The sequence below is a fragment of the Lissotriton vulgaris genome, chromosome 6 (genome assembly GCF_964263255.1).
Source record: "Lissotriton vulgaris chromosome 6, aLisVul1.2, whole genome shotgun sequence".
NCBI lineage: Eukaryota > Metazoa > Chordata > Amphibia > Caudata > Salamandridae > Lissotriton > Lissotriton vulgaris.
The window spans coordinates 1,356,193,977-1,356,219,277 of NC_141694.1; the positions used below are offsets into that span (position 1 = coordinate 1,356,193,977).

Below are 25,301 nucleotides of genomic sequence, written 5' to 3' on the forward strand. Positions count from 1 at the left end.
CCCTTGTGCAGGGGGACTTTTGTTTTGCACTTGGGGGGCACTTGGGGGGCACCTAGGTACCCCCTACCTTTTCCTGCACCAGGTGGCAGGCACCGGTGCCTGCCATGTAGTGAAGGGAAATGCACAACATGCATTTTTTATCATTGCGGCGGGTGCTGCAGCCAGCAGCGCCTCCCGCAATGGTAAACATGCACAAGGCGACTCTCACAGTGGCGGTCGCATTGTAATTACATGTGCAGGACCGCTGCCACATTGGCGGCCGGTCCCAATTCCTGGGACGATGGCGGACATACTTAAGTCCGTCCGCCTTTGTGATCACCCCCTAAGTTTGGAAACATTTAAGTTGTTTCCTTGTTGCACAGGAACAGTTGTTTTAAACACAAGTCAGTCTATGTGCTTTTTAATCTAAAGGGAAAAAATTGTAACCTTGACCTTTATAATGGGAAGCGCGGTTAGAACAGAGGAGCATACAAAATTGAATGACAATTATTCACTAAAACATGTTAAGGGGTTTTCATGAAAGATAAGACCTCGTGTTTGTAATGTAATTATCATTTAATGATACAATGTAATGGGCGTGTATCTTTGAAGCTGGAGAAGAGATCCTGTTTATGTGAACTGAAGAGCAAGCATCAGTGACTCGCTAAATAAAAATTCAATGTTTGTCGAAGGATGCAAAGCACCTTTTGAAAAAGAAACACCTTGGCAGACAACTAAATTATGCTTGCATAAATACATTTAAATCCCAGTTATCTAACAATGGTAGTCAGGTGTTTACAAGCGTGTGACAAGTTATCTAAAGAAGACAAGTGAGAAAACATTTCACATTGCTGCATGACAACGTTTCCCTTTCAGAAGGGTATAATTAGTAATGGCTATGTCCATTCTTGTACATTGTATGTGTTCTTCCCAAGTATTACACATGCATGGGAGTTCCCGCCCTGATTCAACAGATCCTGCAAAGTCATCCAGGAGATCCACTCAGATGTGCAGATCTTTCAGCACTTTTTCATCCCTCCTGACAAATATTAAGGAGGGCATTGAATTACAATTCAGAAGAGTGTAAGAAGTATGTTTCTAGCTGCTACCAATCCAAATGTAGCATTTAATACATGCAACAGTGTAGCCCAATGAATCCCTATGGCACCAATCAGTCTTGCTACAGTGGCAATTGTTCTGGGGGATATTTTACTGTAAAGACAGACATGTTCAGCGCTCGACTTTTATATATCGTCAATCTACGTTGAGTAGCAATAAGGCCTACAGAGGCCTGACTTATTAACCTCATGCGCGCTAGCGTTATTCCGCTCGCACGCTGAGATTTGCGAAAACGCACTTTACGTGACGAGCTGGGCTCGTCATCAGCGTGCGAGGAGGCTACGCCATGACGAGCCCAGCTCGTCATCAGCCTGGAAGGGGTTAATATTTAAAAGGCAGGTTTAGGCCTCATAAAGGGGTAATTTGACAGGCCAAATGGGCAGTTTAAAACTGCCACAGGCACAGGGCCGGACTGGCTACCGGGCATTTTGGCATCCTGCAGAGCTGGGGGCTGATGTCACTGCGGTGGGGGCTAATTTCGTAGATTGAGACCTGTGTGTGCTTCGAAATCAACAATGCAAAACGAATTTCGTTCAGCCCACGCAGGTCCCCATCAACAAAATCAGCCCCCAGCTCTGCAGAATGCCAAAATACCCGGTAGCCAGTCCGGCCCTGCACAGGCAGGTTACCTTTGTGCAGCTACCAGGCTGCACACAACTGTAGTCCCTCTTGTGAAGCTATACCTGTGCACCCACTGTGTAAACATGTGTTCATGTGTAACCAACTCAATGCCACTTACCCTAGCTGCGTCGCAGCCGTCTTATCTTAAAAGGAGGACACTGGAGGTAAATACGTGCAGTTTAAATTATCAGGAAATTACTGGGCAAGAGACTCTGGAAAACAGATTGACCCACAATAAAGGTCCAAAAGCACATGATAAAAAAGCAAAAAAATGTGGGCGTACTAAATGGGCGGAACCCATCTCCAACAAGGATGATAGATAGGATTAGGAAGGGGAGGAGCACCAGGGAGACTTCGGGCCGTTTTTCAGAAGGGGCTGCAGACACTACTGAAGCCCCTTCTGTATTACCAATAGCACTGGCACATAAAGCGCCAGCGCTATCAGCAGCTGGTGTTCCTTCATTTGCACGGGGGCGTGCCCCATGTAATTGAGGGAATCCCACATCCTGCCCCCCACCCCACACACACGATATGTTGGCAATTAAGCTTTTTTTATCGACTTGCTGCAGACAACTTTACCTGCCTGTCATAAACAACCTCACAACTATTAGTTAACATGTACTTAAAAGGAGTTTTAGCGTCCTCCTTGGTCATGACTGAATTACTTTCGTGTCTATTTTAATTCCCAGCTTTTGATTCAATTCCTGTTTTTCCTGTCCTTGTGTTTGTTCCACTCCGGAAGCATTTTGAGTTTACTGTGTTTTTTTATTTGGGTGATTGTATCCTTCTACTGCTGATGCCAGGGAGCTATTTATCTTTGTTCGTGTTTCTGTGGCATCTGAGCTTTAATACTCGATGAGAATCCACGCCTACCTTCTTATTCCTTCTCTCTCTCTCTCTCTCTCTCTCTCTCTCTCTCTCCTTAACCCCCACCTCCCCGGTCATCCTCTATACTTACAGCCACACTACACTGTCTGCTTCGATATTGTTCTCTCAACTTCCTGTCCGCTCGCGTTTGCTCCCACACTGTACTGCCGGCTCGAGCACTGCTGCCGCCCTGTGTTTCTCTCTCCCGCTCCATCTCCTCTGCTGACCCAACGTCAGCTCTCTAGTCGCTGCCCAACACTGTCAGTACAGACTTCGCCAATGCCTTCAAAATTGCAGCCGAAGCACTGGCAAAGCCAAAAGCAGCAGGCAGCCATCTTGGAGTCCAGCCTCTCTATGCCCCCCGCCGCCTGCCAGGCAGTGCACAGACTAATGGAGCCGGAGAGGTGCAAACGGCATCAGCTCGACCCCCTTTAAGGAGATTTAAGCGTGCGATCACCAGGAAGTCCCAACCTCCAAAATCTTGAAGTTTCCCAATCTCTTTCAACCACGCACCCTCCAAGAGCAATTCTCTTGTGTAACCTTACCCATCCCGCCTATATGACCAGTGGCCCTTTGCCAGGCCTCTATAGCCACCTGGGTAGCTGGCAACAATCGTCGAACTCTCTTTCCCTCTACAGGAAGTGAAGATAAGAGTGGCTAGTAAATTGGTTGCGTTCGAGCCCATAGGTGGAATGGTCGTGAGGGGCGAACGCCCAGTCATTCACTGCCACCAGGTGTCTTGTCCAATAGTAGGCCCTAACGTCCATGTTATAGGGGTTACGCTGAAGAGCAGAGAGGGCTGTTCTAGGGTGCTTGCCACACCATAACAGGGAGCGCAGATCGCTCTCCTAGTTGACAAACACAGCCTCAGGGAACAGGTATTCTGCATGGCATATAATAGTTTTGGGAACATAATCATTATATAAAAGGCTGCTCTACCCAGCAGTGTGAGGGGTAGACCACGCCACCTTTCCACTTAATCCTGGAAAGTCTATCACTCTCCAAGATATTGAAAACCTTCGGTCACCACCTGAGGCACGCGAGGAAGTCAGGTGGAGTTCAAAGGAAAAAGCAGAGCGGAGGACCCCGTTCACTTGGACCACTGCCATAGCTGCCTGGTACAGCAAGGAGGAGATTCACTGTCGAAAGAGGGCTGAAACCAAATTCACAGATCGTCTGGCGGAGAAAAGGCCAGTGTATAGCAATCAAACTGCTTTTTCTCGTCCAATGCTTGGAAAATAAGGGGGTCTTCTCACTGAGCGACCTCCAACATAGTTATGGAGGCGTCGAAGGTTAAGTCTCTTAGACCTACCCGGCGTGAAGTCGGGCTGGTCTCTGTGACTGAGCAGGATAATCACTGTTAGGAGTCTTGAGGCTAGAATGGTGGCCAGCACTTTCACTTTGATATTCATCCGAGAGATGGATGGTAGGATCCGCAGTCAGTTTCAGGCTTACTCTGCTTATGAATCATGATAATAGTCGCACATGTAGATCCAGCTGTGGAGCTCCATGGTCTCATGCATCCTTCAAAGGATTAAGCAAGTGGGCATCTAAAAACCTGCTCCAGGATGCCATTTGGCCCTGGTGTCTTTCCCATTATCAGTTTTGAGATGGTGGCCGTGACTTCTAGGGTGATATTATTATTCAGTGCCATCCGGTCTTCAGAGGGCACCACCAGCAGGTCCTCTGTAGCCAAGTACTCTTCCATTTGTGGGACGTCCGGCAACGGGTGGGCCTTATGTAACGAGGCATGGTAGCCAGCAAAGGCATCTGGAATTGCTACATCAGTCGAGTGGCGGTGAACCATCCCATCTATGATGCTATGAATCCAGTGGGACACTGTCTCACATTTACTAAGCAAGGCCAGCAACTTGCCCGCTTTGTCTCCCACATCGTAAAGACTATGCTGAGTGGCTAGTAATAATCTGCGAACCCAGAACCCCCACCAACTAGCTCCTGAGGATGGCCTCTCCCCTTTGTCATAATCCAAAGGGGGAAGTGATACAACAGGCCTCGAACTAGGTATTACGCTTGGTGAACAGCGTTCGTCTCTCCTGCAAGCACCAGATCTAGCCAAGAGAAAACCTTATGTAACCCAGAACAGTAGGAGTACTCCCTTCTCATTGGATGATGACATCTCCAAAAATTGCAGAGGCCCAGGGAGTGCACAAATCTACCCAAAGATGTGACTCCCCCAGGCAGTCATGGCTCGAGCAGTCCAAGGCCTAGAGCATTACATTGTTGAACTCCCCGTCCACAACATGGATGATCATGCCAGCCGCCAAGATTAGTGCTGCCACCTGATCAGTACTGGCTGCTGAAGGTTAGCTGGTGCATTGACACTGATCAAAGTGGTTGACGTCATGCCTCGTTTCACCTTACTGCCCAACCTATTGACATTCCAGGATATTATAGTAAGGTGTGGGATGTCTGACATCCTATCCTGTGTGATACAGTGCCAGCTGTGCTGCACCAACAGAACTGTCTACCATCCTGGAAGGTGTGGTGTGTCCATATGTGCCCCCTCCTAAATGAACATAAACTAACTGAACCCTCCAAAATAATCCAGCCTCAAACCCTATCCACCCCACTTTCTAACCCCTGCTGCCTCCAATGGGCGTGGGAATGCATGACAACTGGACAACTACTCATGTCTGAGGCAAGAGAGGTCTGGCGCCCGCCCACAAAGCCCAGAACACCCAATTACTATCTTAACTACTGCAGAATAAAATAATCAAGGAAGAAGACACCCACCCCCTCCCAAAGTCAAACAAGAATAGATTAGAAATATCAAAGAAGATGAGAATCAGTCCCAGAGAAGGACAAAGAGAGAGAGAGAAGGTGTGGGGGAGAGATCACAGGGCCCATACTCCAGCCCCAAGCTCTCTTCCAGCCCCCGAATGCTCCTCACTCATTTCAAGGAACCGACATTCCCACAAGAGAACAGACACATTTACCAGTGCAGCATCTCAGGCAGTCTTGGTGATGTCCATCTCAGCTCACTCCTCCCACCCACTCGGAACACGGTGAGGCAAGACACCCATCTGGGTCTTCTCCCAGTAGGCCAGACTGAACCAAACATAACAGGTAGCGCATTAGCAACCATTTGTGGGATAAACAAAGTGGGGGAGGTAAATTATTGTCCAACTTTGGAGTGTCTTCCACCACCTCTGATCCACTGTCCGCTGACATCGCCACGGTAAATGCCTCAACAAATGCTCTGGCCTTTTCCCTCTCCTGCCACCGGATCTCCACATCCAGGGTTCACGTCCAGAGTGACAGGGTCGATCTTGGCCTGGACATTGGCATTTATGGCCTCGATCACCACAAGTACTTTTGGGTGCTGGTAGGGCCCTGGAGTTCCTGGAGGCTACCTCCTGTGTCACCCGACTGCCCCCAGAAGGGCCAGTGGCAGTACATTAGTCCATTTAAGTTTGTTGGGTCCAAGGGGAGCTATATCCCTGCCTATGACAGGACCTTGTAGCAGGGGTGACCAAAGTGGTGCCTTCCAATATGTTAGTACACCACCAGAGTCACGAAGCACCGCAGCACTCTCCTCCCTCGTGCGCTCTTCCTTCAGAGGCAGTATAACTTGAGTCCCCTCAGGATAGGGAGCGCTTCAGCACAGACCATCTCTGGGTCCAGGCTGCTTCTCCGCTGCATATCTCAAATAGGTCAAAACTATGTCTCTTCTGTCTGCCCCCCCACCAGAGGTTCCACAAGCAGTGCAAACATGTCCTTCCTAGTCGAGAGCCATCATCCTACACAGGCACCCTAAGGGGACTCAGGACAAGGCAAAGCAGGTAGGAGGGCCACTGACAGCAGTTTCAACCAGCACTTCAGAAGCTGCCAGGATTTCAGGTGGAGGAAGGAGGGTTGTATGATTAAATTACTACTTCCTGAACCGCGACTGCCTGAACCACGACCTCCTAAACCACTAAAGTTTAAACAACGATCTTTTCTTTACAACGACTTTTTTTTTCAACGACTTCCAGTACAACGAAATTCCTTTAATTAGTCTTTATTTGTGGGGGGGAAACCCCCCACACCCCCCCCCCCAATAATCCCTTATTTGCGTGTTTATATGTTAAAGTGATTTTTCTTCAAATTAAATACAAATGTTAAACCTCTTTCTTTTTTAAATAATACTCATAATTATTTTAAAAATCGTTTAATCAAACAAATGACCTACCTTTCAATATTAGAGAATTCCATGCTTGCTTTTCTTTGATGCCGTTTCAAATGTCAGCCATAGAGTTTTTACTCGCGTCGAGAAGAGAAAGGCTTTACCACAGTGAAATGCTAACCAACAGTGCCATCTACTGGCTCTAAAAGGTAAATTCATTCTGAACATTTTAAATGTTTTAAGTCGTTGTTCCGCAAATCGTGGTTCTGGACTTCGTGGTATGTGATTCTTCGTTGTTCAGACTTCGTTGTTCAGGTAAGTCGTTTTTTGATTTTCGTTGTTTAGGATGTTTCCCCCCAGGAATGTCAAGATGGATGGATGGTACTCCCTAGATCGGCTGCAGGACCCCAGTTTTTTCAGGGATGCATCTGGCAGTCCCGTGTATTGGCACAATCAGGCATAAATTCCAACTCATGGGCGTGGGAGGGACAATGTACTTGCATGGTGCAGTTGAGGAAGTGCAGAGCACCCAGCTCTGTCAGAACACAGCAGGGTAGCCAGCGCATCTTGTCTGGCCATGCCAACATCAGGCTGGGAGACACTCCAGGGCAGATTGTAGACCCCAAGGTCACACTGCCAAACTGTTCCGCGTCACAAAGTGAGCGGGCCTTGGCTGTCACTGGGTGGGCACACTCTGGGGAAGGAGAACAAGGAGGAAGGGGATGCCGCTAAAGCACAGCAGATGAAGGTCTGTTCGCAGGAGATCGAGGCCGCTGGCTCAATGAGGAGGATGCTCGGGCCAGACCTCACACACTGAGCACTCCCGGGGGCCGGCAAACTGTACTACCGATAAGCGGCCCTACCAGCAGGCGGTCAAATGGCCAAGACCAGACACTATCTCCGTGCGCCACTCTCCAAGCAGCCATTGAAAACCTTCTGTCGCAGCCAGCACGTGAGCAGGGGGCAAGTCCTATTCCCCTGTGGCTTTCCGGACCTCTCAGGTGCTCATGCTGCTCTTCCCCGCAGCTGCACTTCTGTTGGCTTCTCTGCCTCTAGACACAATCACAATGGCCTCATACCCTGCCCAAGAGGATGTGTCACTAAATCAGAGGCAATTTGGGGGTCTCTGGCACCAGAAGATGGGAGGATGCCTCAGGATAATGCAGGCGGGCTGGCTGGGAGCTCAAATTCAGCACACCCTGTCAGCCACCTTCTAAGCCACGCCCTCCAGCTCTTGTTAGTTTTAATCACAGTTTTCACATTTTGCACACCCGGCTAGTCTCACCGCCCTGTTATTTCCATAGGGTTTTCTACCATATATTAAAACAGTGGAAGATCTCCTGATAAGAGAGGGAGTTGTAGCCCACACCGTGATTTGTTGTTACGGTGTCAGGAGAATCCCTATGATGAAGCATGCCACCTCTGGTGGGTGATGGATTTCAGCCAAAAAAAGCATTGCTTCTATATTATCTAGGTTTCTAATTTTCTCTTGGTGTCAGACTCAGGTATTTCATTATGTAATGATTTACTAGTTGGGAGTGAATACCTGCTGGTCTCTAAATCTCCCCGGCCCTCCTTTTGTTTTTATCTTGTACAATTGTATTCATGCATGTTTTTCACTCTACTTTGCAATAGGAAAGCAGCAATTTCTTGAAGCTGGTGGGCTCACTCTCCCCTGATACCTAGGAGGCAACACTATGTCGGTTTGACCTCTGATGTATGTCTTAGGGCCTCATTGAGATCTTGGCGAACAGGTTACATTATATCCTATGGAATTTATATTTCGGTATCGCAATATCTGTCACAAGTTGTGACGGAGTAACCCATCTGCCAAGATCTAAATCAGGCCCTTATTTTATTTGCGATTAACTATATTTTGTTCTGCTATTTTATTATATGCATTTTACTCTGAGCTTAATGCAATTATTTCATTTAGAAGACAAACTGTTTGATTCTAACCATTTATATCCCTTCTGAAATGATTGAAACCTTTAATAATCCTTCAAGGTTTCGTTTTAATATTTGTATTGTAAGACTAATGTCCTTTGCTATTTTCAATGCAATTTGCATTGAAAATTGTTGGTCAAGTCCAGTTGAGGAGCAACAAAATCCTTAGGGGATTACATAGTTCCCAGTCTGCCAGAAGTGCTTTAAAATTGACTTTATTAGAAAAAAAAGTGCTATCATTTGAACAGGAACTTAATTAGTGTTATTCATGAACCGTAGCACAATAAGCAAATAATTCCAGTGATCAGCTAATAACTATGACGTGTGTTCTGTTCTTAAAAGTATTGTGTGGTCCTCTTTGTTGTTTACCAAATAGATAACAATATACTGTACCGGGTTCTGCGCTGTGCTGGGTGGTGTTTGTGAACCAACAGCTTCCACCATCTTGTGGTGCAGATTCTGATCCTCGAAATCTGATGTGGTGTGAGTAACAAAGGGTCCTTGGTCTCTGGTGGAGAAATGATCATCGTCATGCAGGACATCTACGGATGTAGTTGATGGGATTTCCTGAACTGCTACTCCGGAGCCAACATCTGTGTCTGCGGGTTCCTGTTCCAGACTGTGGAATGTATGTGTTGGGTTCGTCCCTGAAACAGGATTTACAACAACGGTGAGATTAACTGAGGCTTAAAGACAAAAAAGAGATAATAACACACAGAGAAAAATAAACATTGTGTGTAACTATGAGCAAAAAACATGAGAGGATGGCAAACAGGGTAGGCATAAGTAGTAATTGTGAGAAGTTGGCCTGATATATAGTGCTCACTATTCTAGTGATCACTGTGTATCATACCAAACGACCCTTATTGATGATTGGTTGTAAGTCAACCTTATAGACCAGCTATCCTAGTAGCGTGGACAAAAGCAGTCTTTAGGCTAAACTCTAGAGGGCGTGTTAAGCCAGCTGTTTTACCATCACATATACCCCTTGAACACCAAGTGAAAAGACACCACACAAGTTGTTATGAAAATAAAGGATATTTATTTATAACAAATCTACCCTGAACTCTTTATGAGTCAGGGAGCTAAGCACAATACAAAACTCTTACGAAAATACTTCAAGTTGCACAATTTACACAAATGCCCGAGGGGCACGAAAAACTATATACACTAAAAGTGGAATGCGAAATACTAGCAGGTAAGTAACAAGATCCAGAGGCTTTAGGATCACTAGGACTACACTACCAAACACTAAGGTTAGGAGCAGGAGGCCTAGGGAGATCGGGAGCAGAGTGTGCACTCTCACGCAGGATGCGGGACAAAGTCTATGGAGGCTAGTATTTCTAAAGTTACTGTTTCCGGACGAATCCGACTAGGTAGACTTAAAACGAAAAAGGATCTGGACACTTGGATAGTGAACCTGCGTTGGAGCACCGAAATGCTCGGGTTACCTAGCCCAGGGGCTTCGGCTGCATAGGGTTCAAAAGACGTCGGGAATCCTCATTGTAGTCTATGGAGCCTGAAAGAAGAAGTTACTGGCAGGCGACCAGTGAAAATGTTCGGTGTGATCCAAGCCTGGATCGGTGATGGAGACGACCTGAAAGCAGAGGGGACTCAGTTCTTAATCACTAGCCAGTGATTGTGAGGGCACCAGGATGGCACCGGATGAAGTCACCTCGACCAGGTGAGTGGGCGGCGCTGGACTCTGCAGTCACACGGGCTAGGAGGCGTTGTCGGCGACCAGGCTGGAGGTACGAGCTGTCTGCTGTCGGCGATGCTGGACCCAAGATGGGGGCAACAAACCTTGGCAAAGGCAAGCCCACGCGGTGGAGTCAAGATGGCGTCTGGAGTGGACCAGGAGGGTCCGGGGGGCTCCTCTTTTGGAAGGGAGCAAGGGCCAGTCTGGAGCAACCAGACCAGCGGTGAAATCGTCGTGGTGCGTCGTCAGGAGGGCCACTACCAACGGGCAAGTGACCGGACAACGCGGTGAGCAGCAAAGAGCAGAAGGGCCCCACGCAGATCTCGTGGATGCTGGAGGGCTGGACTATGGTGCTGGAGCTGCTCAGGGTTGGGGCTTCTCAAACCCCAGTGCACTCACTCGAGGATCCCTCGGCGGTCGTGCTGGGTAAGCGTCGTGCAGTTTCTGAAGATGGCCGGTCCCTCAAGTCTCGTCACACCCACGAATCTCAGCTGGGCTGGTGATGCAGGTAGAGGTCAGAGATGCCAGGGAATCCGGGTCTCGTCGAGCTGGTCAGTCTTGATCCGGAGGATGGACGTGCAGGAAACCGCGATGCTTAGGTGGTGCCTGCGGGTGCAGGGTGGCTACTCCTTAGCCACAAAGGAGAGTCTTCAAAGAAAGTCAAGAGTTCCTTTCGTGGAAAGTAGTTCAAGATTCAAGATGATCTAATTTGGGAAGGGGGCCCGCTCCTACCTTTATCCTAAGAAAAGGGGCTGGCACGCGACTAGGTCCTGCCCATGGGTGGGACCAGGAGGGGGGTGGTTACACCCCTCTCCCTTGTCCGGACTTTCCCCAGCTCAGGGGCTGGGGTGCCCCTGGAACTGGTTTGAGCTGGCATATGCATAGTGAGCACCGGGGTGCCACTTGCAGTCACCTTCCTCTCAGCCCTGCCTACCTGGGATAGACAAAACCCTGTCTGGGATGGTGCTAGCACCGCCCCGGACAGGAAACCCTTTGTCCGAGCTCTCCTCGCTGGAAGGACTCCCAGCAGCAGGAGGTCAGACTTGTGTCTGTGGTGGCAGCATCCATTTTGTCATGCTGAGGCTCGAGTTAACTTTAACCGGGGTTCACAGTTACATACATGTCGTGTCCCTCTAGAAGGGGGGAATGCTAACCCCGTCGCCAGAATTGGCGAGGGAATAGTATTCCAATTCGTATGACACCTTACTCGACATGTTTTGATAAAGCGATACCAAAGTTGGCAAATAACCGCGAGGATTATAATGCACTTAAGAGTATATGGTACGCGTTATCATGGAACAGCTATTAGGACTTGGTTCCGCAAGCTGCAGATGGGCTCAGCTCATGCCAGAGCACCATCTCACATAATTCCAAGCACTCTGCCTTCAGGATTGTTAAGGCCTGCCATAGGAGTGACTGATAGGAATACATGTGTCCATTTTTAGGGTTAGATATAGGGATACTATATCTACAGCAAAGGGTGTTTACACCACCTTGCCCCAGCTGTCGTGCAGCCAGTTGTGTCAGATTTGGGTGGCCAGCCATGGGTGGCATAATACATGCTGCAGCCCCTGGTAGGCCCTGGGTACACCTATGCCCTGTATACCTAAGGTATGCTGTACAGGGACTAATAAGGTGGCCAGTACCAATTAGATATGTACCTAGAGTACATAGAATCCATTTTACAGAGAGAGCAGTAGGCCTGGGGTCCTGAATAGCAGGGTCCCAGGTCAACTAAGTCGAAAAACCAGCAAAACACCAGGCAAAAAGTTGGGGGTAACCATAGTCAGATATCCACCTTCCTACAGTAATCTGATGTGAAGCAAATATAATTGTGTGATTGCCAAATAATATTGCTTGCATACATTAATAGTGCAGATAATTGAGCTCTATAGAATTTAAAACATATATCTATTCATGCACATGGACTGATATACATAACTGACACAAGACTAGAACGCTAGGTTTCAATAACTGAGTCACGTTTGATTAAAATTAAATACCCAGTACAGTCTTAGAGAAATTAGTCAATGTAGTTGAGCGCCGGTCAATCAATGCTTCAGGCCTGTATGGCTGTCTAATCTGGAATGCATGGCCCGATTCACAACGGCAATCTGAGACAAAAGCCTAACTTTACGATTTTTGGTATTCACAGAGGTCATTTACGAGTCGTATCTTTACTTACGCAGTCGGGCCGGAATCGCTGGCTTGGACTGTACTCTCTGTACCCGGGCTGTACTCTCCAGCAGGCAGACACTACAGTCAACACTGAGGGGAGCGCAAATTGTGGACTGCATGTTCCATGATGCAAAGGTGCAAACTGTGCTGGGATATGATGTAGTGTCCGGCCACACCCTTTTCCCTGCCCAAACCGATTTTCAGGACCTCCTCTACCATTTATCACACGTTCCGAATTTTCCTTTTGTAAAAACTGCATTCCAGCCCATTGAATTCACTTCATCAGGCCTGAGCCAGAGATTAGACTTTAGTGTAAGATTCCCTTTGTGAATTGGGATCTGTGTGTTTTTGTCAGGAGTTGAGCCCCTCAGCACGCAGGCCTTCATTCTGCTTTGTGAAGCCCCTGTTGGGACAAAGGACTTTGCCTCAGGAAATTCCCTTGCACACTAAGTGGTGCACTTGTTACTCAGCACAAGGGTCCCGAAAGGAGATGTTCACTTGATCCCTCAGCCTAAATTCTCTTGAGATAGACACTCTAGATATGTGATCAATGATCTCTGTGTTTTTTACTCTCCAGAAATATTGAGGAATTAGCTATTTTTGTTGGCAATCCCTTACTATATATTTATTGAACTGAACCCTGTAGCCAGGTTACCAGTTCTTTACTTTCACTAATAATGTCAGCTGCAAAGTTGTCACAGTCACCACCGTTCTTTCATGAAGCTTGTGATCCACTGTTAAACTGAAAGGCTTGGATCAAACTTGTTGAGTCTTATTTAATATCAGTATATGGGGGGAATGTTTATACTCTCAGGAAACAACATTTCCTCCTCCACAACCGTGGTACTGAAGGCAGGAAATGATATGAAACTATTCTAGATGATGTGAAAAGAGGCAGTGAGGGTGGAGAGGCTCAACTTGATATATCAATTTACCATATAGATATAAATCAGAGACAACAACAATGTTGTCTTAGAAAAGGCACAGTCGTTTTTATTTGGGTCCAAAAATAAAAATGAAAAATGCATGTGAGTTTGGTGAGCTGTGTGACTCTGTTTTGAGACTAACTTGCACGTTGCACCAACAACCCTAGCATACAGGAGAAGCTGTTAGTCTACAATCCTTATCTGAAAAATGCCAATGATATTGCCTATGCAATAGAACATACAGAGGACTGTGTCAAATGAAATGGAAACCTCTGTTAAACAAATGTGTATGGTAAAAGGACCAGAAGATTCAAGTAAAGTAAACCTTAATAGTAGCTCCAAACCAAAGCAGACCTAGGAGGCAATTCTAACCAAGTCCGTCTAATGAATCAATGGTGGCGCCTTGCTAACAATCCCACTTATCTTGCTGGGGTAGTAAATTGTAGAAAGTGTGGCAAAAGAGAAAATTTTGTTAGACTTTGTTGAGTTGAACAACAAGAGTGTTAATACTGTAGAAACATTAATAGACGATTCCGAGAGTTCTGTTTTTAAAATTGAGACAATGTTAATTTTAAACTAGCTTCAGGTAAGATTGTATTAGATGTGCAGAGTATACATGTATATGCAGATTCTTCTTTACTGTCATGTTAATAGACAGGAGCTGTTCTTTGAGAAGTATGGGAAAGATAACTATTTGCTAGAAGTCGTAGACATTAATCCCGGAGGTTATAATACAGACAATACCCCACTTTTAGGTATGTTCAGAGATATCTTTCAAGGGTGATCTGCTTCAGGGAAGGAATACCTTGCAAAAAGGAGCTCAAACCTACTAGGGTGGAGATAATAGAAGGAACTGGGTGTTATTTTAAATGCTAATGTAGCAGATCCTGCTCTTATGGTTTATAACTCCCCCTCTGATGAGGTTAGCTGTGAGTTATCCAGAATTTTTTTCTGATAAATTGGAATTCTTGCAGGAATTCTAGTACAAAATTAGGCTTAAGTGGGTGCTGTACCCATGGACACAAGGTGCGGCCAATAGCATATTTCATTAAAGAACCACTGAAAAGAGAATTAGACAAGTGGTTGTGATTGAATCAATCAAGATTCTATCTGTTTAGCACTGGTTGGTACTTCATCCAAGGCAGAAGGTAAAGGTGTAAGTGAAATTTTGAGAGCAGCTGGGTAAGCTAGTTAACCTTCTGTGCTGTTCTATTCTCAGAATCGTCCCAGGTTGTACTGCACCCTGACTACAAGCTCTCACATCTTTCATTAAGCCATTTGGGGCATATCAGTTCTGTTGAATGCAACCCGGGATGACCTGCTGCTGTTGCCTTCCCATGCATTATGCAGAGGATTGTCATGTGCTTCCAGAATGACATACTGCTGTTTGGTAAGGACACACTGTGCAAAGATGACACCCTAAGGACAGTGTACAGAGACTCAGTTTTATTTATAGAGTTTTATATAGCGTGAACGTGACCCACAAGGGTATCAGAGCACTTTACAATAAAAGGACATAAATAGATGAGGTGGTATACACACATTCAAATTTGCAATTTGTAAAATAGAAATAAAAATATAAAATATATGCATAACAAACATAGAGGACCGAGATTCTGCAGGGCATTGTACACTAGACAGTTACTGAACGTTAGGAGATTGTGCTATTAAACATACATATTATAAATTACTAGCAGCCCGCCCCGGCGTTGCCCGGGGCAGAAGGGGGCTGGGGGCAGCATTTTGGTCTTTTGTGCAGTCCCGGCCGGGCCCCCGCCCGCCCGCCCCGACATTGCCTATACCGCCTCCCGCCCACCCGCCCCCCGCCTGCCTCCCGCCTGCCTCCCACCTCCCGCCCGCCTGCCTCCCACCTCTGCCTTACCTCAGCCGCGCTCCGGACTTCACCGCCACTCCTGGGCCTCGCCCGCCCCAACATTGCCCGGACCGCCTCCCGCATCCCGCCTCCCGCCGTCCGCCTCGCCTTACCTGAGCCGCCGCTCCTCCCCGAGCTCCGGACTTCACCGCCACTCCTCGCCGCTCGTCACCGCTCCTCCCCGCCTGTCGTCATCACGCAGGTGTAGGTCACGGTCAGCGCTACGTCGCGGCCGGCGCTAGTTTTAGGGGACTACTTTGTTTGTAAATTTTAATTTTTTAATTTCAATCAATCAGTCAATCACAGGCATTTATAGAGCGCTCTACTTACCTGGAGGGTCTCAAGGCGCTAGGGGGGGGGGGGTGTGCTGCTGCTACCCGAACAGCCAGGTCTTGAGCTTCTTCCTGAAGGCGAGGTGGTCTTGGGTCAGGCGCAGGTTGGTTGGGTGGGAGTTCCAGGTCTTGGCGGCCAGGTAGGAGAAGGACCTTCCTCCTGTTGTCGGAGGTGTCGTTTGGGAGCGTAGAAGTTGATGCGGTTGTTGAGGTAGCTCGGGCCTTGGTCGTGAAGAGCTTTGTGTGCGTGGGTAAGGAGACGGAAGGTGATTCTCTTGTTGACCGGGAGCCAGTGCAGGTCTTTTAGGTGTCCGGAGATGTGGCTGTGTCGTGGGATGTCGAGGATGAGTCTGGCTGAGGCGTTCTGGATCCGTTGGAGTCTCTTCTGGAGCTTGGCGGTGGTTCCGGCGTAGAGGGCCTTGCCGTAGTCCAGACGGCTGGTGACGAGTGCCTGGGTGACAGTCTTCCTGGTCTCGGTGGGGATCCACCGGAAGATCTTCCGTAGCATGCGCAGGGTGTTGAAGCATGACGAGGAGACGGCGTTGACTTGCTTGGTCATGGAGAGGGAGGAGTCCAGGATGAAGCCCAGGTTGCGTGCGTGGTCTGTCGGTTTGGGTGCGGTGCCCAGGGCGGGGGGCCACCAGGAGTCGTCCCAGGCGGAGGGCGAGGATCCCAGGATGAGGACTTCCGTCTTGTCCGAGTTCAGCTTCAGGCGGCTGGTCGACATCCACTCGGCTACCTCTTTCATCCCTTCGTGCAGGTTGGCTCTGGCGGCGGCGGGGTCGTTGGTCAGGGAGAGGATCAGCTGGGTGTCGTCGGCGTAGGAGATTATGTTGAGGTTGTGTTGGTGTGCGATGGCCGCGAGGGGGCTCATGTAGACGTTGAAGAGGGTTGGGCTCAGCGAGGATCCTTGAGGGACGCCGCAGATGACTTTGGTGGCCTCTGACTTGTACGGTGGTAGACGGACTCTCTGTGTTCTTCCGTCGAGGAAGGAGATGATCCATTCCAGCGCCTTCTCCTGGATTCCGACGTTGCTGAGCCGCTGCACTAGGGTGCGGTGGCAGACGGTGTCGAAGGCCGCGGAGAGGTCTAGTAGGATGAGGGCCGCTGTTTCTCCATTGTCCATCAGGGTTCGGATGTCATCGGTGGCAGCGATGAGGGCGGTCTCGGTGCTGTGGTTGGCTCGGAAGCCAGACTGTGAGGGGTCGAGGGATCCGTTCGTCTCGAGGAAGGCGGCCAGCTGCTTGTTGACGGTCTTCTCGATGACTTTGGCTGGGAACGGGAGCAGCGAGATGGGGCGGTAATTCTTGAGTTCGGTGGGGTCCGCTGTTGGTTTCTTGAGTAGAGCGCTGAGTTCGGCATGCTTCCAGCTCTCAGGGAAGGTGGCGGTGGTGAAGGAGGTTTTGATGATGTCCCGCAGGTGGGGTGCGATGACGGCGTCTGCCTTGTTGAAGACGTGGTGAGGGCAGGGGTCGGTCGGAGATCCGGAGTGGATGGAGTTCATCATGCGGACGGTTTCTTCAGTGCAGATCGGAGTCCAGGCGCGGAGGGTGGTGGTGGGGGGAGGTGGTTCGGTCGAGTTGGACGTGGCGTTCGCCGGTTGGGTGTTGAAGCTATTGTGTATGTCCGCGATCTTGTTGTGGAAGTAGGAGGCGAGGGAGTTGCAGAGTTCTTGCGATGGGGTGATGTCGTTGTTTCCGGCGTTGGGGTTGGAGAGCTCTTTCACGATGTTGAAGAGTTCCTTGCTGTTGTGTGCGTTGTTATCCAACCGGTCCTTGAATGCAGTTTTCTTGGTGTCGCGGATCAGTTGGTGATGCTTCCGGGTGGCAAGCTTGAGGGTGGTCATGTTGTCCGGTGTTGGCTCCCTTGTCCAGGCTTTCTCGAGGGCTCGGCAGTTCTTCTTGGAGCTCTTGAGTTCGTCGGTGAACCACGGGGCCTTCTTGCTGCCGGGTCTGCTGGGCGGGGTCCTCAGTGGGGCGAGTTCGTCCGCGCAGTTGCTGATCCACTTCGTGAGGTTGTCAGCGGCCTGGCTGGGGTTCGCTGAGCTGGCGGGAGGGTGCTGGCTCAGGGAAGCGGCGAGCTGGTCGGCTGTGATCTTGCTCCAGCTTCTGCGGTCGACCTGTTGCTGGTGGTGGTGGGTTTTATTTTTATTTTAAGTCGCCTATGTCCATCTACACACCCTGAGGATTCCATCAATGTATTGGGTGTGTGGATTGGCGCTGTGGTTCCCGAGTTTACCTTGCCAAAAGGTTTCTGTTCTCTCTTTATACTAGTAGTATAGATAACGATTAAAAGTAGATATATAAAAAGTATAGATGATCAGGCGGACCCACAGCCAACTAAGCGATAGGCTGCATACAAATATAGAGCAAAAAGGGCTGTGATAAAAAATCTTACACTCAGTGACATCCAATAATTAAAACTTAGGACATGAATTTGTTCATTAGTAGTCTTTTTACTTCCTTATTGAAAGCAGTAAAGGAGGTGATTCCACGTAGGAGTGGAGGTAAAGAGGTCCCAATCTTGGGTGCGATCCCTGAGAAAGCTCTACAGCCTGTTCTCTTCTTATGAAAGGATTGGGGTTCAGAAGGAAAGTGCTCGCACTTCGTAGTTCTCTACAGCCTCCAGATTTTTCCAGCTTTAGCGCCAAGTAACTGGGTGTATTGTTCTGAATTGATTTGCGCGTCATGCCCCCCACTTTAAGGTGTATTCTTGCCTCATAAGGCAACCAATTCAGTGCTTTCAAGGTTGGTGAGATGTGACTGTTTCTTTTGGTTCCTGATACCAGTCTAGCCGCAGCATTCAGTGCTGCTCTCAGCGGAGCCAACTTGTATTTAGGGAGGCCACAGAGGGTGGTGCTTCCATAGTCTAATCTTGGGAGTATCAAGGCTTGTACTGCAATTTTTAGATCTGCCTGAGGGAGGAAGGGTTTGAGTTTCCTTAATATGCTCATCTTGTGATTAGCTCCCTTGGTGGCAATAGAGATGTGTGACTGCATATTCAAATGTTTGTCATTGGAGATTCCTAGGGATTTTGCAGAGTCAATGATAAGGGGGACACAGTCAAAGGAAGTTAGATATTTTAACCAGAGGTCTATCTTTGGAGCGGGGTTAGGAGGTGAGATGAGAATGAATTCAGTTTTTTTGGTATTCAACATCAGGTGGTTGTTAGTGAGCCAACTTTGCGTGTTCATCAGAGTAGTGTTGAGGGCAATGAAGTCATCTGGCGAGATGATTTTCAGATAAAACTGGGTGTCATCCGCATACAGGTGATATAGAATGTTCGCTGATTTCAATGCATGTGCCAAATGCTCCATTAGGAGGTTGAAAAGAATGGGTAAAAGGGCAGATCCCTGAGGCACACAAAGTGTGACATTGAATAGCGGCTAGAGTAAATTCTTCATCTTGATTCTTTGAGATCTGTTATTCAGGAAGCAGGAGAACCATTGCAACACAGTGCCCGAGAGGCCCATCCTTTTTTCCAATAGGGATAGAAGGTTGTCATGCTTGACCGTATCAAAGGCGGAGGACAAATCAAGAAGTATCAAAAGACATGATTAATTTCGGTCAAGCATTATTAGTATATCATCCACATTTGCTAACACCATCAAGACCCTGCAGACCGAAGATGTCCTAGAACTATTTGTGCAACTGTTCGAAGGACTAGGATCCCTAAAGTGACCCCCGATCAAACTACACATAGACAAAGCCGTGAAGCCAGTTGCCTTAAGACACAGGCGCATACCATTCCACCTCAGACCACTTGTTGAGGATAACTCCAGAACCTGGAAGAAAAAGAGGTCATCGAGAAGGCCACCGGGCTGATGCCCTGGGTCTCTCCCATGGTCATCGCGGAGAGACCAAAGCAGCCTGGCAAAATCAGGCTATGTATCATTATGCGTCTACCCAACCAAGAGATCAAGCACAAAAGACACCTGACAACTACCGTAGACGACATTCTGGCTGATCTAAATGGATCCAGCTGGTTCTCCAGGCTAGACCTCAGTGCAAGGCACCATCAGTTGAAGCTAGCCGAGGAGATCCGGTATATTATGACCTTCTCGACCCTCATAGGGTTACGCCGTTACAAAAGATTACATTTTGGCCTCTCGTCAGCGGCAGAAATGTTTCAGAACGCCATCCGGGAAGTACTGTCAGAACTCAGCGGAGTGTTAACCGTCAGCGACGACATCCTGATACACTTCGCAACCATAGATGAATACCACCGCCATCTCCGGGCCACGCTCCAACTGTGGAAAGCGCAGAAATTACTGTTAGCATAAGCTGAAGCCATTTTGTTTGTGGCATCCATTTGCATTAGCCATGTGTTAGCCATGTGATTCTTCTGTCTTCACTGTTGCATTCCTTTCTATTCCACTTGAGTCATCAACTGTAGTTAACTTATTCAGTACTGAGCCAGAGCACTGTGCATGCTCAGAAAGCATGTAGCTGCTAGAATGCGCCTGTTCTAGACTGTAAAGGTCAGGCTATTCCAACTGATGAAGCAGTTCTGTCTCCCCTCCCACTTTGCTGACCAAGTGATTTCTGTCTGCCCATGTTAGTCAATAACTATTTTTGTATATGCCTGTACCTCCTCTTTGAGTCTCCATGCTTACCCAGCAACAAACTGGGTATATAAGCACCATGGTTTCTGTATTCCTTGTACTACCTCATACAGTGCCCAAGGGTGTTGTACTGATGTAGTCCCACTCATGAGTGTTAATAAACTTGCTATTTGATATTCCAGCTTCCGTGCCAATCTTTATTTTGTTGGTTTACAGACCAGTGGACAGATAAGGGTGAACCCCTGCCCCAGTAGGCCCCTAAAAAGGCTAATTTCTACAAATTGGCACCCAAACAGGAACTCATTGGAGACGTGGCCATCTGAAGGAACAGTCTTGATGGAGGGCAGGAATCTACTGAGAAGGTACACTGCACAAGGAGACCCTTTGTCTTTGCAGACCAACTTGTTTCTACAGTTTTCCCGATCTGACCCTCCAGGCGGTGGCAGGTCCTGAATGAGATCTTCTTTGGTGTAAGTTTCTTAAGAAGACCGTAAGGTCAACCCAGAGCTTGGCAGGTGGAGGTTGGAGACTTTGGTTTGGTAAGGTCGCTGAAGCGTCACTCTTGTTTTGGATTTGCTTGGCCAAGATTCTGGTTCTGTTTGTCGATTTTTTTTGTCTCCATTTTTTTATACTTGAATTAGATACTATTTGATTATAATTAGGGCTCCCGATTTTATGGTATTTATTTTTTTGCCGTTTCCATCTGTATTTATCCATATTTATTTTTTGGGCATTTTTTCTGTATTTATCCACATTTATTTTTGCGACAAGCAGAAGGCAATGCTGCAGCTAGTATTTTTCCATATTTATTTAAATTGACAATGCACACATGCATTCGGTTGTTATTGGTCAACACAATACATTCATCTGAAAACTTGGCCATTCGCAGAATGTCCCAAATACGCATAAAAGTGCTATCACAAGCCATTTGTCTCAGAACCTTGCAGTTTCTGTCTTTGGCACAGAGTGCTACATCCTCTCCCCCACTGAACACCATCCTGCCACACTCCCTTCAGCGAAAACCCAATTGTGCCCCGCTATGAACACCGCCAAGCAACTCAATTCAAACTTTCCACTAATCAAGTAATTTTCTGCCTGAAAAAAGTAACAACATTGTGGCAAACACAGGGAATACAACTTGAAGCGTTTACACTCATTATTCAGAAAGCTAAGGACATGAAAAGAAAAATAGTGCTTGACTGGAAAACTCTGTAAGGTGGCGCTAATGTGTTTGGGTGTGAATAAAACCATTCATTCCTGCCGCCGTCGTGAAGGCGCTGATTCCCGTCATCAACAAACTGCACGATGTCTTTAACACAGTGGGGGCTGATGTCATCCAGCTGCCACAGATAGTGGTGGTGGGGACTCAGTTAAGCGCGCGCGGCCCCATGGGCTGGGTGATGGTGGCCTGGTATGGACACACTGTTCAAACAGACACAGTTTCCTCCACTGCCTGCTGCCCAAAACACGGTGCCTCTGCAGAGCACAGGCGATGGGTGTGCAGGCTCTCTCTGACATTATCACGCCCAAGTGTCGAGTGGTGCGTGCGCAAAACAGAAGACCTGTAAAGTTATTTATCTGCGCTGTTGGTTTAAACCCTTTGAAGTCACCTCTCATCTTCATGACACTGGCAAAATGAGTATCATTGAGTTGTATATTAGTAACACATTATTTTGAGTAATTGAAAGATGCACTTCTGTGTCAGCAATGGTGACATAGCACAATTAACAAAGCACCCCAAAATAATGTGTGAACAGCTTTCAGTATTTTAGGTCTGTGCAACTAAGCCACAAAACTGCATTAAACCAAGAATGAATTCCTAAATTCTCCTACACTTTTATTTGTCTAAATCGCTGGTATGTTAGTGTTCATCCATTGTCAGACTTAATCCCACAAATTAATGTATCATTATCATGAATGAAAACACAGCCTACTTAGTAAATGCCAGCCTACTCTTGATCTTTTTTCTGAGACATTTATTTTCGTACTAAAGAAATGCGTAATCAAACATTAAGCTGTCCCTTCCATGACTCAAAGCTATTGTGTGTTTGAGTTTGAGTTTTAAAAGTTTTATATATAGCGCTCTTTCACCAGCGGTTTCATGGCGCTGTAACTGGCAGATCTCCACAAGGGACAAGGGGTGGAGGACAGGGGAAAGGGAAGTACATAAAGATTTTACTGAAAAAATAAGCTTTCAGTTTCTTACGAAACTGGGAATATGAGGTAAGGGATCTGAGCTCCAAGGGTAATGAATTCCAGAGAGCTGGGGCAAGGGTCGCAAATTTTGACACCCCCCCCCCCCACTTTTTCCTACGAAACCGGGGAACTGTCAGCAGAAATTTGGAAGAGATAGATTATTGTCTAAATAACCACAGGATGGTCTTTGAAACATTTGGAATAACGTGTTATTAAAATAGCCACGTTGTTCAGTTTTCTGTAGATGTAGTATATTCACTTATTGGGCTTTGTTGTTTAAATGTCTCTGTTTACTTTCTTAAATGTCACTGTAGCGGTCTGTTAAGTTTAAACACATGTTTAGCACTCCAACGCATCGTTCCTTTGCTTGCCATGCCACATTAGTTTGCCAGTGCTTGGTTTTTTTGGATCCATTTCACTGGGGAATGAATGACAGAAAGGAAAGAACTGTCACCGTTTTCTGCAAGTGAGGAGGAGCGCGACAAAGAAAAGGAGTAAGAGGAAGAAAGAGGGGGGGCAGCAGAATTGGGTTTCTTCTCTCCACTGCCCACTCCCCTCTGTTCACCCCAGGCATGTCTGTGAGAGTGAGATCCCAGCCTGAGGCAAGGGAAGGGAGGGGAGCTGAATGCGTTGTGTGTGAGCATGATTCACCTCGAGGTGGGGCGCTGAGAACAATGCAGGCCTCCTGGCGCTTGCAGCCGCAGATCATCTGGGAGCTCAAGGCAACTTGCCTCCTGTCACGACCCCCTTTTGTGCAGGCACAATAAACAGGAGTAGCAGGTATTGTGATAGTGAAACGAGGGGGGGGGGGGGGAGTGCACTCAACACAATCCGACGAGCTGAATGGGACAAACAGCAGGGCCAGAGTGAATTATTTAGAAGTGGCTGAGATTACACTTGAATCTATGTGCCCCCAAACTGCATACGTCACTGACTCAAGCCCAAATCCCCCGTACTTAACTTTCTTTTGAAATGGCTGGTCAGGCTCACTCGAGGGGCAGAGCGGAGCCCCAGACATGGCTGGGGCAGCGAACAAAAGGCAGACAGGAGCGCAAAAAGACAGTGAATTGAAAGAAATCTCCAGCAAAACGAAAGCTGGTGTTTTTGTTTTACTGGAGGCAGCCACAGCCTTAGAATCGGCAAAAGGGTGTGGTGAGGCAACTCTGCTGGAGCGCAGCAGCACTCAAAATGTGCTAGTACTTTCCCGTTTTTACATATAAATACAGACAAAGGAAAACATGTTTTCCGTCTGTATTTATATGTAAAAATCAGTTTAAACGGAAAACCGGGAGCCCTAATTATAATATTATATTCTGTTATAATATTTTTGGCATGCCTGCTCCTAGCGCACTTCGTAGAATGTGTTGCTGTCTTGGAGGTACCAATATGGATTTAGAAAGTGCTCAGCCGGCTCCCCAAGAAGGGACACCTAATAGGTTTATGTATATTAAATATGGTAATTCTTCCATAATGTATAGTACACTGTGGAACAAATATACGAAAAAGGATCCTGATCTACAATGGCCAGAAATGAGACATTTGACTTTAACCTCATGCGCGCTAGCGGAATTCCGCTCGCACGCTGAGATTTTTAAAAACGCACTTTACGTGACGAGCTGGGCTCGTCATCAGCGTGCGAGGAGGCTACGCCATGACGAGCCCAGCTCGTCATCAGCGTGGAAGGGGTTAAAAAGATTCAGTATGTTGAGCAGTGTTTATTAAAGAGAAAGAGTCGACAAGCTACGTTTGATTGTGTACGAATGTGGGTGAAAGAGGTGAATGAGAGAGTGAGGAGAGAAGAAGATATAGCAGAAAAAGAACAGCGTAGGACTATTCACCAGAAGGCGTTGGAAATGAAAAATAAAGAGATTAGGGAAATTAAAGGGAAAGAAGAGAGGGAGTGTCATTTAGAGGTAACTGGCCAGTACCCTATTAGGTGCCCCGTTTATCCCATGCTTAAGATGATTTAATTTTGTTGGATAGACCCCCGCCCCCTATAAATTCCCTAGCGCCCCTGAGAATGAAGATTCTGATGATGAGCATCTTTCTATAGATGAAAAAGATGATGATAAGCAAACTGGGGGGACAACTCACTCTACTTTAACCTCTGAGCGTAAGGTCACTCTTAGATCCGCCGCCCGTAAAGCAGCTTATGGGCATGACCCCGTTTCAGAGATTCTAGCAAGGATTCAGCAATGGTCAGATCTAGAGCAGGTATATTTTTCAGAGACATTTACTTGTGAGGTAGTGACCAGATTTAGAAAATATTCCGATGCTCGAGAGCCGGCTGATATAAATTCTGATTATTAACAGTTATACGGTGGCACCTTTCTTCCTTCACGGGTGTCCGATCTAATTAGGTGAGTGGTTAAGCTGTGCGCTGATGTATTCCGATTACGAGAGGAGAAAAAGGCAGCTGAGAAAGCAACAGCTGAGCAAACAGTTCAGATCCCAGTGCAACAAGAAGGAGCTACAGTGACAGATGCAGACACTAGTAATCCTGTAGTTACTGTGAAACCGATGTGTAAAGCTGCGCCTCTGTATGTTCCTCCAAAGGGCGCGGGAACATGTGGCTATAAAACTTCAGATAACGCGAAAGGATATTTCATTTATAATTGCGTCTATATCCCTTGGAGTAGAGCAGAAGTTATGGGTCTTAAAGCTGCTTTGCCTGATCCGTAAACGCTGGTAAATTGTTGAGAAGTGGTAATAACTGTGTACTATACGTTACATATAGAAAATGCATATGCTTAGATATATTCCATTTGAAGTTATGGGGAAGTTTGGTAGTTCACAATTTTGGTGCTGATATATGTTTTCTAAAAGCCCCCCCCTCTCGTCCCGAGATACAGAGGGGTAAAGTAACGGCGGCTC

General features: G+C 47.4%; 1 protein-coding gene across 1 annotated transcript in view; it reads right to left on the minus strand.

Moving 5' to 3' along the window:
* LOC147708872 (uncharacterized) overlaps positions 1-25,301 on the minus strand; it is a 303,609-nt gene that overhangs the window by 166,789 nt on the left and 111,519 nt on the right. The window contains exon 2 of the mRNA XM_086925792.1: positions 9,053-9,306. Coding sequence (XP_086781918.1) covers positions 9,053-9,306 — 254 coding nt within the window. The remainder of the gene's footprint in view (positions 1-9,052; positions 9,307-25,301) is intronic.